At 39.4% G+C, this 12,549-nt stretch overlaps 1 protein-coding gene across 2 annotated transcripts in view; it reads left to right on the top strand.

The window, feature by feature from the left end:
* The window catches only part of LOC110826856 (uncharacterized), a 102,904-nt gene that overhangs the window by 5,542 nt on the left and 84,813 nt on the right, over positions 1-12,549 (top strand). Inside the window, exon 1 of one of the 2 annotated variants that reach the window (XM_022057917.2) lies at positions 3,542-3,649. The exons of the other annotated variant lie outside the window; for it this stretch is intronic. Coding sequence (XP_021913609.2) covers positions 3,598-3,649 — 52 coding nt within the window. The 5' untranslated portion in view covers positions 3,542-3,597. Of the gene's footprint in view, positions 1-3,541; positions 3,650-12,549 lie in introns of those variants that run through there. 2 annotated transcript variants of the gene reach the window in all.

Here is a 12,549-nt window from a genome sequence, read left to right as displayed (position 1 = left end):
TATCTGTTAATTATATTGCGTATTACTAAAGGTTTTAACCGTTGGAAGTATTAATTATGAATAATATGGTGTATGTGTGCCGACGCTGACAATTTGAGTCACTCAGTGCGAAAATGGTCCAACACACATCTAATATTTTAGGGAAGGTTGCCTACATGTACCACGTTTTCAGAAAAAATTGAAAGTTTTACAATAATAGCACGGCCAATAAAAAAGGTATTCAATTTTGCACAAAATTTTCTGAGATCGGTTTGAAATGTATGAATATCAATTCCACCGAAGAACTTCTTCTCCTTCTCCTCCTCCTCCTCCTCCTCCTCCTTCTCCTCCTCCTCCTCCTTCTTCTCCTTCTTCTCCTCCTCCTCCTCCTCCTCCTCCTCCTCCTCCTCCTCCTCCTCCTTCTCCTCCTCCTCCTCCTTCTTCTCCTTCTCCTCCTCCTCCTCCTCCTCCTCCTCCTCCTCCTCCTTCTTCTTCTTCTTCTTCTTCTTCTTCCCGGTCCGTATTCGGTCCATGGCCTCCTCGATTCTCCTCTTCCACTCGGTCCTCTGCTTTGGCTGCACTGCCGATGCATATGTTAAGCTATAGTTTCAACAGTTCAATGTCTACCGCGACTTGCCACAGGTGATGTAGCTTCAGACTTACGTATATCTTTGTGTCTTCTGCAAGAAAAGCGAGAGATGGTTGCGGTTGTGGGGGACTTGAGTTCAAATCCATGTAACAGAGCCATGTGCTTGTGTTATTTATTAAAAGTTTATATAATAATACTTTCAAGTATGATACAGTGTTTGCAAGTATGGACGTGTACGTCCTCAATCTATCTTGAGTTATCGCCAAGGCAAATGCTCGAAATGTAGACTACACGGCGCTACAACCCAGAAGACAGCCATCTTCCTAATGATCGCCGTGAGAAACTCAAACCATACCAAGACAGAATATGTTGACGCTTGGTGTCACTTCAAAATATGTTGTTGTCATTCATTTAACAAATTTTCTCTTCTGTCTGAAGCTTATAATATTTACCACTCCAATGGCTTTATTCTCAGTCTGTCCTTACCAAGAGGACGGGCGGGTATTGCCTGAGAGACGAATGCTTTATGTACTGCAGATTCACATAGAGTTTACTAATTTTAAAACAATCCCTAGTTAGGACGCCAACGCCCCCGAAAATCGTTCAGCAAGATCAAATCGGTAGAATACTTAGCATTTCTACAGGAATGATATATGAGCCGGGATAGCTCAGTCAGTATAGTGACTAGCTACTGGCTGGACGACCGGGGTTCGATCCCCGACGGGGGCAGAGGATTTTCCTCTAGCCTCTGCGTCCAGACCGGCTCTGGGGCCCACCCAGCCTCCTCTACAATGGGTACCGGGGTCCTTTACCGGGGGTAAAGCCGGCCAGGGCGTGATGCTGACCACTCACCCCCATCTAGTGCCGAGGTCAAGGAAGAGAGGAGCTATACCTCCACTCCCCCCAAACGCCTATTTGGCGTATAGTGGGACAAACTTTACTTTACTTTTACAGGAATGATATTGAAGCCAGGAATTTGTTTTAGCTCTTCGAAGGTCACTAGGTGGCACTGAGTCATAACTTGTTTGTGCTTCATAATAACAAGACCACTGTGTGCTATGTGGTGAAAAAACGACCCAGTAATTTGCCAATAGCAAGTCTAAACTACTTTCACTTTCACGTTTATTAACGTGGCTGGATGTCAGGAATTTTGATTTTCAGGCATTTGCTTCGCATAGGCGTACTTGAACGAAGAAATCTTGTTACGTGGGGGCTAGTTTTGAAATAGATTATCATTTTGATAAGAGCCTCAAACTATAACGTCACAAACACGAATTGGAGAAAAGTTTTTAAATAAAAGTACACCGTTACAGAATAAAGATTTAAAAATACGAGACAGATTTAACCACACGTCCAACACAGCAGACTACAGAGCCACCCCTTGTCGGTTGTCCGTCACTGCGTTCAGTATATTCGTAGGTATTCTCGATACTTGGTAGCCATCTTGTCCAGCTTCGGTATTAAAACAAAAGCTTAATTAACATCAGAATTATTATTTCCGTTTACAGTTTCATATTTCTATCATCTCCTTGGTGAAGTGATTGATTGGGGAATCCCCAGATAGCCGCCACTTGGGGGGATCTCCTTATTTGATGTTTGAAAAGTTCAAAAACCAAGAAATATTGCCCTTTGTTAACATTTTCAAACTTGTCTCTCTGCATTTTCTTCGTACACAGATTATTTTATGTGCATTGTAGTACTTTCGCAGGACCAACAATAAATAGCCTTTCTTTTGTTGCACACCCTAGACTCTATATTTTTATTTCTTGTTTCTGTACTTTATATGATCACAAAAGATGTACTAATACACTGAAGGCTATGCATGCAAAAACAGGTTCATTACAAGATGGCCAACAAAACAAAAAAATAGTGCAAAGCGTAATACAACTGAAGGGCGTAGTCCTGCGCAAGCGCAAGACATCGTCCCTTGTTAGGTTATACCATTCCTGCGTACGAAACGCATTGCTGCGAAAGGTAAACAGCCTAGGAGACAGACATCTTCACACTTGTAGCCTTGAGAACCTGAATTCTTGGCGTTAAGGAATATTGTTAAGTGTAGAAGTCATGTTCACCGGATGACAGACAGATATATCTCGCTCATCTATCAAGTAGAATACTATGAGCTGAACACGTAGCACGAACGGAAAGATAATAATGAGAAATGAATTTTACATCTTCGTCGAAACATCGGAAGGAAAAAACCTTTAAGAAAACCTAGACATAGAAAGAAATATCGTGTGACGATGTGGACCAGTAGAAGGCTCTCGTCATATTTTATTTAAATTTATTCGAGAAGTATTTAAATTTGAAATTTCGACTATTTTGTGGAAATCCTGTAATTAATTTAAATGAAAGGATCGTATAGTTAGGTTTAAAATCTCAACAGCACGAAACAACCCACTCATGCGATTTTGAAACCACCTGTTGCAAATGAAAAGTCCTCACAATTATTATTATTAGTGTTCTGTCTGACGACAGGTCCATATGAACAGGATCCTTCCATCCTTTTCACGGACTGGGACCTGTTCATATACGTTCTTGGCAGATGATCCAGAAGTGGTTTGCCATTGCCTTCTTCTGTGTGTGAATGGAGTAATTGTTGGGATGCCACGGAGAAACCGGGGAAGCCCCCGGAGGAAAACTCCGTGTTGCCTAGACCACGGCCTTGCCCAACACAAGTTATAAATTCGGGCACCGCCGGGAATCGAACCCGAGACCCCAGGATTACAAGGCCATCGTTCTAACCTCACAATATGATTACATAATTTAGGCATGAAATTAAGTTTGAAGTACTTATTTTGCTCTAAGACTTGTACGATATAAAATATAGTCTCAGAAGCAATAATCGTGTTTGGTTTCAAGTTGAGTTTGTACCCTTTTACCCATTTCTCATTTTATAATCCCGCTGACCCGCGAGCCAATAAGAAAGGGTCATGTGACTGAGGTTGAGAACCGCTGCTGTAGAGCGAAGTCATGCGTGTGTAGGGCAGGCAGTGTAGCGGCTTTGCTCCGTCCGGTAGGTTGGTCGAATGCTGGAATTCCTCTGCGCCGTTACTACCGTCTCCATGTTGATTCCTGCAGGTAACACACAAAGTAGATGACAAACCCAATGTAACAGACATGGCGTTTCCACGTAATCTACGAGAAAACGCCATGTCGAAATTCGTCACTGACCTGATTACAAACAATCCCTCGATTTACAAATTTTCTCTATAATGAACCGTGTAAATTAAAACCTGTTTTTTCAATTCACGAACGACATTTTTGTTACAAAGAAAAACCATCCTTTCGTCCGAGGGCGGAGGCTTCGTTTGTAAAGAACGCGGAGGGATACAATTTAAGATGTTTACACACTAACTGCTGTATAATGTGAACATATGATTTAAGTTTTGTGCTTTGTAGGGTTAAATAGGTAATAAGGGTTGTAAGAAAGAAATACTAATCTTATTTTTATAATTGTGTAATATTCCAAAGTATGCAGGAAAAATACTGGGTGTTTTGATGGGGTATAAATCATCATTTTACGTTGAAGTTAGTGGGACTTTCACTTTAGATTTACGAATTTGCACTTTACGAATAGTTTTAATCAAACTAATTACATTTGTAAATCGATGGATGGGTGTACAACCTCAACACCGTCAAATGCGACTATGGTAATGGGGGTTGACATTCATAATAGTTATATTTTACGTATCAGCTTCAGAATAAGACGATTAGTGTACTTACGACGTTATTGCTTCGAAGTCTGGTGGAAATATCGCGGAATATTGGATGCAAACCCACAGTTAACATTTAACTGTGCTATGGCAGTGTAAACTAATGCAGGATTTAACCCACGGTTGATCAGCTTAAATAATGTCTTCTCAGATGTGTCTTCCACAGCAACAAAGAACTATTTTCTGTGTTTTCATTGCGTAAAGCCGAAATTCAATGTCCTTGAGCCATAAAGTTACGCTAAGGTCCTGTATTCTTGTTAAATTTTTGAAGCCGAAACCCGTCTAAGTGATGTTTGAAGTTTCCACGGCTTCATGATTTCAGATTGTGGCCTTTTGGCTCGTTGTGACATATTTCTCTGGTTGTATGTCACTGTTTCGGAGAAATAAACTGCCTCCATCTTCAGGTCTGAATCTTGTGTGTTTAATTTTCCAGTTTAGCTTCTGGTTATTTTAAGACAAGTGGTTGAATTAAACAGGTTTAAACTTGTTAATCAGTTTTCTCAGTCTTCGTGGACTGATGGTAAAGCATACGTGACATCTTTTCGATTGCCTTGTAGTTTAATAAGGCTAGTTACAGATTTCACCTGCAGCCATGTTTTCTTACATTCTACAAAGAAATTACTTCCTGAAAATATGTTCGTTTTCGAGGAATATATTACGATATAATTTTAAATTTTAATAAACTCTGGTTATATTCGTAACTCTGAAGCTCGAACGGCCGCCATGTTAGTATTTCTGATGGTAGGGAAGTGGTTCTTGTTGACACGACGTTCATAATGATTTTTATAGAAATCAGTAAATTGGAGTATGAACTTGATGATTTCCGTAGATCCAACTTTTATTATAAATAAAGAGAAATAAGTTAAAGTCTGGAAAAAGTAATAAACTAAATACAGTAATTGGACCATTGTCGTTCCACAAATTGTAGACGCTTCCATGATTACTGTATAACAGTACTTGTAGTTGCATTGTTCAGATATTTTATTGCAAAAAAAGAAAATTAATCACGTTTAATTGATTCTTCTATACTTGAATTTAGAATGGAAAATAAAGAAAGAAGACTGGTTATCTCAGCGTTCTTATTTCTGGCGCATAGAAGTGGATGGGGTAGATAATAGTTCGGCAACATGGACAGTGCCACTTGCTGGATGCAGTAGAATTCCACTAATGTATTGTTGGAACTAGTTCGCTTCCCCTCCCCTCCCCTCCCCTCCTCCACCCCTCCGCCGGTTAGAATTCAACCTAAAGGCTCCGCCAAACGATAACTGTCGCATACAACATTGAGCGTGCCCAGTTTCTTGTGAGCCAGATAACCCACACGTAGTGTCTCGAGAAATGCTGATGAGCGAACTCGACCACCTTATCGATACCTTCCTCAATTTGTCTCTATCGTGGCTTTGTGCATTCCATACTTATGAAGTTGAAAGTTTAGTCGGAGTGCTAACACTGATAGAATGTCCACCATTAATAAAGAATTTAATCACAATATTGAAAATGTTAAAGTATAGTTCGCGACTGTAATCTTGAGACTTGCAAGGAATGCACCCCCGTAAGTCTCAAGATTACAGTCGCGAACTATAAATAGCTAGGATATTTAAGAAATATGTCAGAAAACTCCAACCTCGAAGCTGATGTATCAGTGTAGAACCTAAAAGAAGTTTTAAATTCTTATACCCCGAAGACACCAAGAAGTCATTCAGTGTCGTGGATGACCTCGCTGGAAGCTGTGACTTTCTGTGAAGCGTATTTCGATCTAACAAGATATTTGTCTTCTGTACTCCATTTTGCATATTACGAAACCCAGAACCTACATCGGCCTCAAAATTCTCTTTCCACAGACCCATTTTTTTTTTCCTCAAAATTTTCGCTTTGCAGGTTTATAATTCCGTTATAATCTCCCTCTCGTCGTATATTCACGTCTCACTTTTATAATTTAAATAATGTTTATATAAATAAATATGTTAACACAAGTTGATCAAATGGTTGTAGTCCGAATTGCACATTTCTTCTCTGAGTATTAATAAAGGTATTTCGTATAAAATTTAATCGATGTTCGATATACGTGCGATAGATACGTCTTAAGATGTCTTGCCCAACCTCTCCTCCTAAATAAATTTCAAGTCTTGTAAAGAACGAGTCTAAATTCTGAGCCAAAAGATGGTTGTAGCGCTGTGTAGTGCTGTAGAAGTTTACCGCTGCCTCCATCATCAGGGCGATGAAAATGCGATAAGAGAAGTTTTCCAACGAAGATAGTTTTTATGGGTGTTTTACTCCTGAGGACCACTCTGGAGGATACTAAAACAACTCTTATGGAAATACGTTTTGGGTGTGTGGTCTGATGGTAGACTTCTGTAAAAACAATAATGAATCTTGGTTCCATAAAAGACGGGGAATTTCTTGATTTGCTAAGCGTGCTATTTGTTTCTCAAGAAGGGCTTTCTCGATGTTGTTAATGAATGTAGTAAGGCAACGATAACCAGTAGTTGATCTGGCATCATGCTTCGGAGACGCGGCACTTTGTGACTGTGGAAAAGCAAAGATCACGCATTCATGTCTCCCATCTGGTTTGTGTCTGGTCCAGCAGTATTGTGTAGCGTGCATTCCAGTTAGCTGAGACAGAAGAGGTTCTGGAATTCCAGTAGCAGGCGGGGTAAAGAAAGCTACGCTACTCCAGATCTGAATGACTTGCCAAACAGCGGAATAAACAAGTAGAAGGATGGGTACTTAGACAGATTGGCATGGACAGCTGACTGATTCATCGAGTTATTTCCATAAAGCCTAATCGTGAGCGCATTAGCCAACACAGCGTTTCACCTGTACGTAACATCAGAACTCTGTGTTTATTAGCCCCTTAAAGCCGAATGGTAACTATATGTACCATCTACTTTAACATTAAGTAACTCTGTACTTTCTCCACAGAGTTAATTTGTGAGTTTTGTATGATTATCAGAATAAATAGCTATTAGTTCCTTAAACGATGTTAACAAATTGTCTTTGTAATGATGAAGCGTTGTTCTCTTTGCGGTCCGATCGAGGTTTCTAGTCTTTCTGGGTCTTGGAGCAAATGTTGAGTTGATACCCGAATTCCACTTTGCACAGCTTGCACCATTCCCAAAATTAACATCGAAATTTCCCCCTAAAATATGTTCAAAATGTCGCCAAATACTGCCATACTAAGTTTAATGCCAATATTTAAAATTCTAACTTAGTTTTCTGTTACATTATCCCCTTTCGGCTCAAATATTGAACTCACACCCTGTCCTCAAACACCGTATATCTGTGTTCTTCCCTTAATATGACATAATCGATAGCTTTTTAATACTAATTGATCTTGGATTATGTTAAAAGCGTAAAAAAAATAGTTTCCTGTTATTCAGTCATTTTGTTGACACACATTTTCTGGCATCGTGTCATTAATATTAAATAAAGGATAATAAACTAATTAATGTATGCTCGCAGTGTAATTTAAATTACATACAACGTTTTAGTATCAATAACTGAAGGGAAGACCCCGTTTGGAGGATCTGAAAGTACAGTTGATTGTTTATATTAATAATATTTCTTACATATCTTTACATATTCTGACGTATCTTCGAAATGAGGACGACGAATAACCAAATAGTTACGTAAGCCAAATTATCACATATGTTGTGTTTCTACTGACTCATATCAAATGATTTCAGTCAACTGGAGGTTGATGGACGGGCAAATAAATATATTTTGAATACAAATAAAAAACATTAAGAATGGTCCTCCTTAATTAGTGTGACCTTGGTATGTAATGAGATACGAATTCTCGCCCTGTGACAGTTCTTGCGAAATGAAGAATCTTTAATTAGTGTGTAAGATGAACTGGCAGGCCCTCTTCGACTGCAGTTCAACGGGGGCAGCGCAGAGAGAGCAACAGTGGTGTAACTAACTAAATACGTCAGAATTATCCTTGATAAATTAATGGTACTATCAGCTAATCAAGAAATTCCCTGCCCTTTGTGAAACTCGAAGGTTCATTTAGCATGTGCTAAAGACTCTGCCACCGACTCATATTTTGAGCCAGATGAAACCAATCCACACCCTCTAACCCTTCTTCCCTAAGACCTGTTTTAATATTATTCTTCCATCTAAGTCTAGGTCTTCCAAGTGGTCTGTTTACTTCAGAGTTTACAGCCAAAGTTTTGAAGGCGTTTCTGATCTATACATGAGCTCTAAATGGTGTCCTCATGGCATCTGACTTCATACAAACATGATAGAGTTTTATTGTGTGTGTCAATTTCTATACCCGTAGCATTATTTTGAACTTCTCTTCTAGCACGTTTCTTCAAAATTTATTTAGAGAGTCACATAGTTTGAAGTAACGCTGGCCTTGTAATCCTGGGGTCTCGGGTTCGATTCCCGGCGGTGCCCGAATTTATAACTTGTGTTTGGGCAAGGCCGTGGTCTAGGCAACACGGAGTTTTCCTCCGGGGGCTTCCCCGGTTTCTCCGTGGCATCCCAACAATTACTCCATTCACACACAGAAGAAGGCAATGGCAAACCACTTCTGGATCATCTGCCAAGAACGTATATGAACAGGTCCCAGTCCGAGAAAAGGATGGAAGGAATCTGTTCATATGGACCTGTCGTCAGACAGAACACTACAAAAAAAATAGTTTGAAGTAATTGCATGTTAAAGTAGCTTAAGTCATGGAGATAACAGTACAGGTAGATAAGACATGTTGAGACGTAGTGAGTTTTTGTCGAAACACACTGTATCCAGACGTAATTGTACGTCACTGTGTATTGCTAGACAGTTCATGGATCTTGCCAGAGGCCAAAGTCAAAAACAAAATAATTTGAATGTTTCATTGGACAATAATTTCTAATAATGACTAAGGATTAAGACTTAGTTTGTGACGTCGGAATTCCGTCTGATTTTATTTGCCAGTTCCAATTCTTCTGACGTGTTTGCTGGAACGTAAATTTATTCATCTGAGGAGACTCACAAAATAGAGAAGTCTCTTGCGAAGAGAAGAGAGAGAGAGGTCTTACATAGATTTATGTAACGTAAACTTAGATCGCATAATTTTCCCAATTTACTTGTCAGATACCGTCAATTGGCTCTTACATTTCCTTTCGCTTAGAAGTTGTTCTTAAAATGGATTTCGACATTCTTTCGTGCTGTAGAGTGGCTCTCTGTAATGTTTTGAAAACTCGAAAGACAAACAGCTGATTTGAATCAGAAACCGCAGTGAAGTGGAGAGATAGGACCTTTAAGTTTCTAGTTTAATTTAAAGCGCTGCGCTTTCAGTAGTGAAATGTTTACCTAAACGGTTTTTTCCCCATGTATTTGGGGTTTTTTAAGAAGCAGTCAAGACAGTCGCCATCATGAAGGTTCATTTATCGGTAGCCAATAAGAAATTACACGCCACGGTGGTCTGGTCCTGGGGTCTCGGGTTCGATTCCCGGCGGTGCCCGAATTTATAACTTGTGTTGGGCAAGGCCGTGGTCTAGGCAACACGGAGTTTTCCTCCGGGGGCTTCCCCGGTTTCTCCGTGGCATCCCAACAATTACTCCATTCACACACAGAAGAAGGCAATGGCAAACCACTTCTGGATCATCTGCCAAGAACGTATATGAACAGGTCCCAGTCCGAGAAAAGGATGGAAGGATCCTGTTCATATGGACCTGTCGTCAGACAGAACACTAATAAAAAATAAATAAGAAATTACACGAGTCTTTATAAGTTGGCGCGTAATTCTCATAATGTTCAGCACCAGTGTGATAAAAATCATTTATTAATTTGTTACGCGGATACTTGCAGCTAAATCTGCTGTGTTAAAATGCCTTAGGTCTGCAATAGGTCTGATTATTATCCTGTATTAAAGGTAATACAAATCTCTTCTGAACCCTTTAAAACCAAGTGGTAACTATATGTACCGGATGCGTTAAGTGAGAAACTGTGCAGTTTGTATAGTAATATTTACCAGTTGATCGCTGTAATGATGAAGTGTTGTTCTTTCCTTTAGGTACGGACTCAATTTTTGAATGTCATTTAAACGTAAGGGTTTATTTACGTCCAAATGTGCTGAAAATAAAATACATTAAAAATTATGTCGTCAATCAAATGCAAATATAGCTTATTAAACTTGAATCTTTTATGCTGGGTGTATTAATTTCTACAAACGTGCTTGGTCAGATAACGCTGAGTTTGGATTTTAGATTGTCATGGCGGCGATTATGAAGATTGCCGTCTTCTGGGTTGTGACGCCATGAAGTCTGTTAGGATTTCCATATACGTATCTCACTTTAGTATACATTGTGTTAAGTGTTGCTAATGTCTCCTGACTCCATGGATCAAAGTTCCTGAGAAGCTTATAGTCGTTCAGGTAGTATAGAAATTTATGCTTTCTTGGAACCCGAAAGTTCGTTACCATGCCGCAAGATCTCTCCAGAGGATACTTCAGAAAATTAATCCAGTACCAAGTGCTAATTTCATTATATGTGCGTCTACATCAATGTAGAAACGTTCATATAATTAAATAATCTGATAAATCTGACACGCATGCGTACTTATATACCTGTATGAGATTTGAGGTCCTCATTTCAGCTCTGAAGATGGAGGTAGTACGTTCCTCCGAAAGTTTGATATCTGCCTACAGATTCATTGCGTTTCAGCCTCGAAAAGACCAACATCAGCGTAAATATACCTACATAATCTTCAATAAATAACTGCTGTTCAGAAAATATGGATACAAAAATCATTTAAAAGTATTTTTGTAGCTGTGAAGGAAGGACATTTACACAGGAGCGAGCGAACTGACAGTTTTCAGTATAACCGTAAATCGGGAGCCTTAAAGTGAGACCAGTAGAAAATATTAGTATAAGAACGCGTCAGTTGCAATTACAAAGATTAACTTTTCTCATTACCGTGGCGCCTATCGTAAATAAAGTCTATGTTCAGGCTTCTCATGAGGAATATTGTAACATGGCGATGGTACTTCGGTTTTCAACCCCACCCCCAGTCTAAAACAAATATATTAAGGCGTATAACAAATGTTTGTTCATACTGTACAACGCTAATACAATTTTGAACATTTCCCTTTTTTCGAAATGTATTTTTTTGTAAACTACTTTGGGTTGACCCGGTGGACCTGAGTTCATAGACAGGTGATAGCAGATGAAATTAACAGGATAACGCCTCGTAGACCGTAAGATAAATCTCAACATTTACACAAGTCTATATCCACTTGTTTTGTTAGAGTCAGTTTATATGCCGTCAGAAACAGGTTGAAGAAACATTGACGGATTATTGAAGACCAGTATCGGAGATTTACGCTTATGTCGGAAACTTTAAATCTGTGTGTACACGTTCTGTCAGTTCAAAGGACGATTTAAAGCCGTCAATCATCGGCCGACTGTCCACAAGAAAGCGGGTCGCTGGAAGTGTTTCATGTACGGTATCCGAAACGTCACTAATTTGAGACCAGACGTTTACTTCAAAGTAGTGATAAGTCTACAGCGGATACGGAAATGCACAGGAAAGAACAAAATTTGTTAAAAAAGAACTAAATAAAACGGTCATAAACGAGTATGTTTACTAAAATTGCAGATCCTGTTATAAGAATGTTGACATAAAACTCTTCCGTGTCTTAATTAACCCTTTGAAGCCGTAGTTAGTCTAAATTATATTTAAGGATTCGGTCCGTACCGCTAAGAAAACACAGCTCTTCACCGTTTCAAAGATCAACTTGTTAATGCTGTTTAAAGAAAAAATTACTGTTAACAGAGAGAATAATTAAGGAACCCATAAATACGAATTGGAGAGTTGTTGAATGCTGAAGCAGGTGGTACGTATAGTGCCCATTATGATTTTCGAGTTGAGAAACACGCCGTGAAGATTGGCATTGGATGTGGGTCAGTAGTGAGGCAGAAATAGCCCAACTGGGTAAGACGTTGGGTGGGATTTTGTGCCGGTCTGCACGCTGTGGCAAAGACAAAACACCTGATCTGTCGGGAATCTATCCGTGATTTTTAACAATTTAGGAAAGGCTTATTCAAGGGATGTTCCATAATGGAAGGTTCTTTGTGTACTCTGTTTACACAATTAATCACACACATTGAAGTTTTCGACACAGACACTAAAGCTGTTTGTAGACGAAGTTCCTTCTAGTGTTTTCTACTTCTGGTGTCCTCGTGACGTCACACGTCGGATTTTCCAACTTAACACGCAAATTAGCCGGTGGCCGATGCCTTTAAAATTCTGTTCCTGAACTAATTTATACAGACGGG

Source organism: Zootermopsis nevadensis, unplaced genomic scaffold, assembly GCF_977971745.1.
Source record: "Zootermopsis nevadensis isolate Lab colony 2312 unplaced genomic scaffold, Znev_1.0 Znev_ptg000009l, whole genome shotgun sequence".
Classification (NCBI taxonomy): Eukaryota; Metazoa; Arthropoda; class Insecta; order Blattodea; family Termopsidae; genus Zootermopsis; species Zootermopsis nevadensis.
This window is presented reverse-complemented; position numbering and strand designations above follow the sequence as displayed.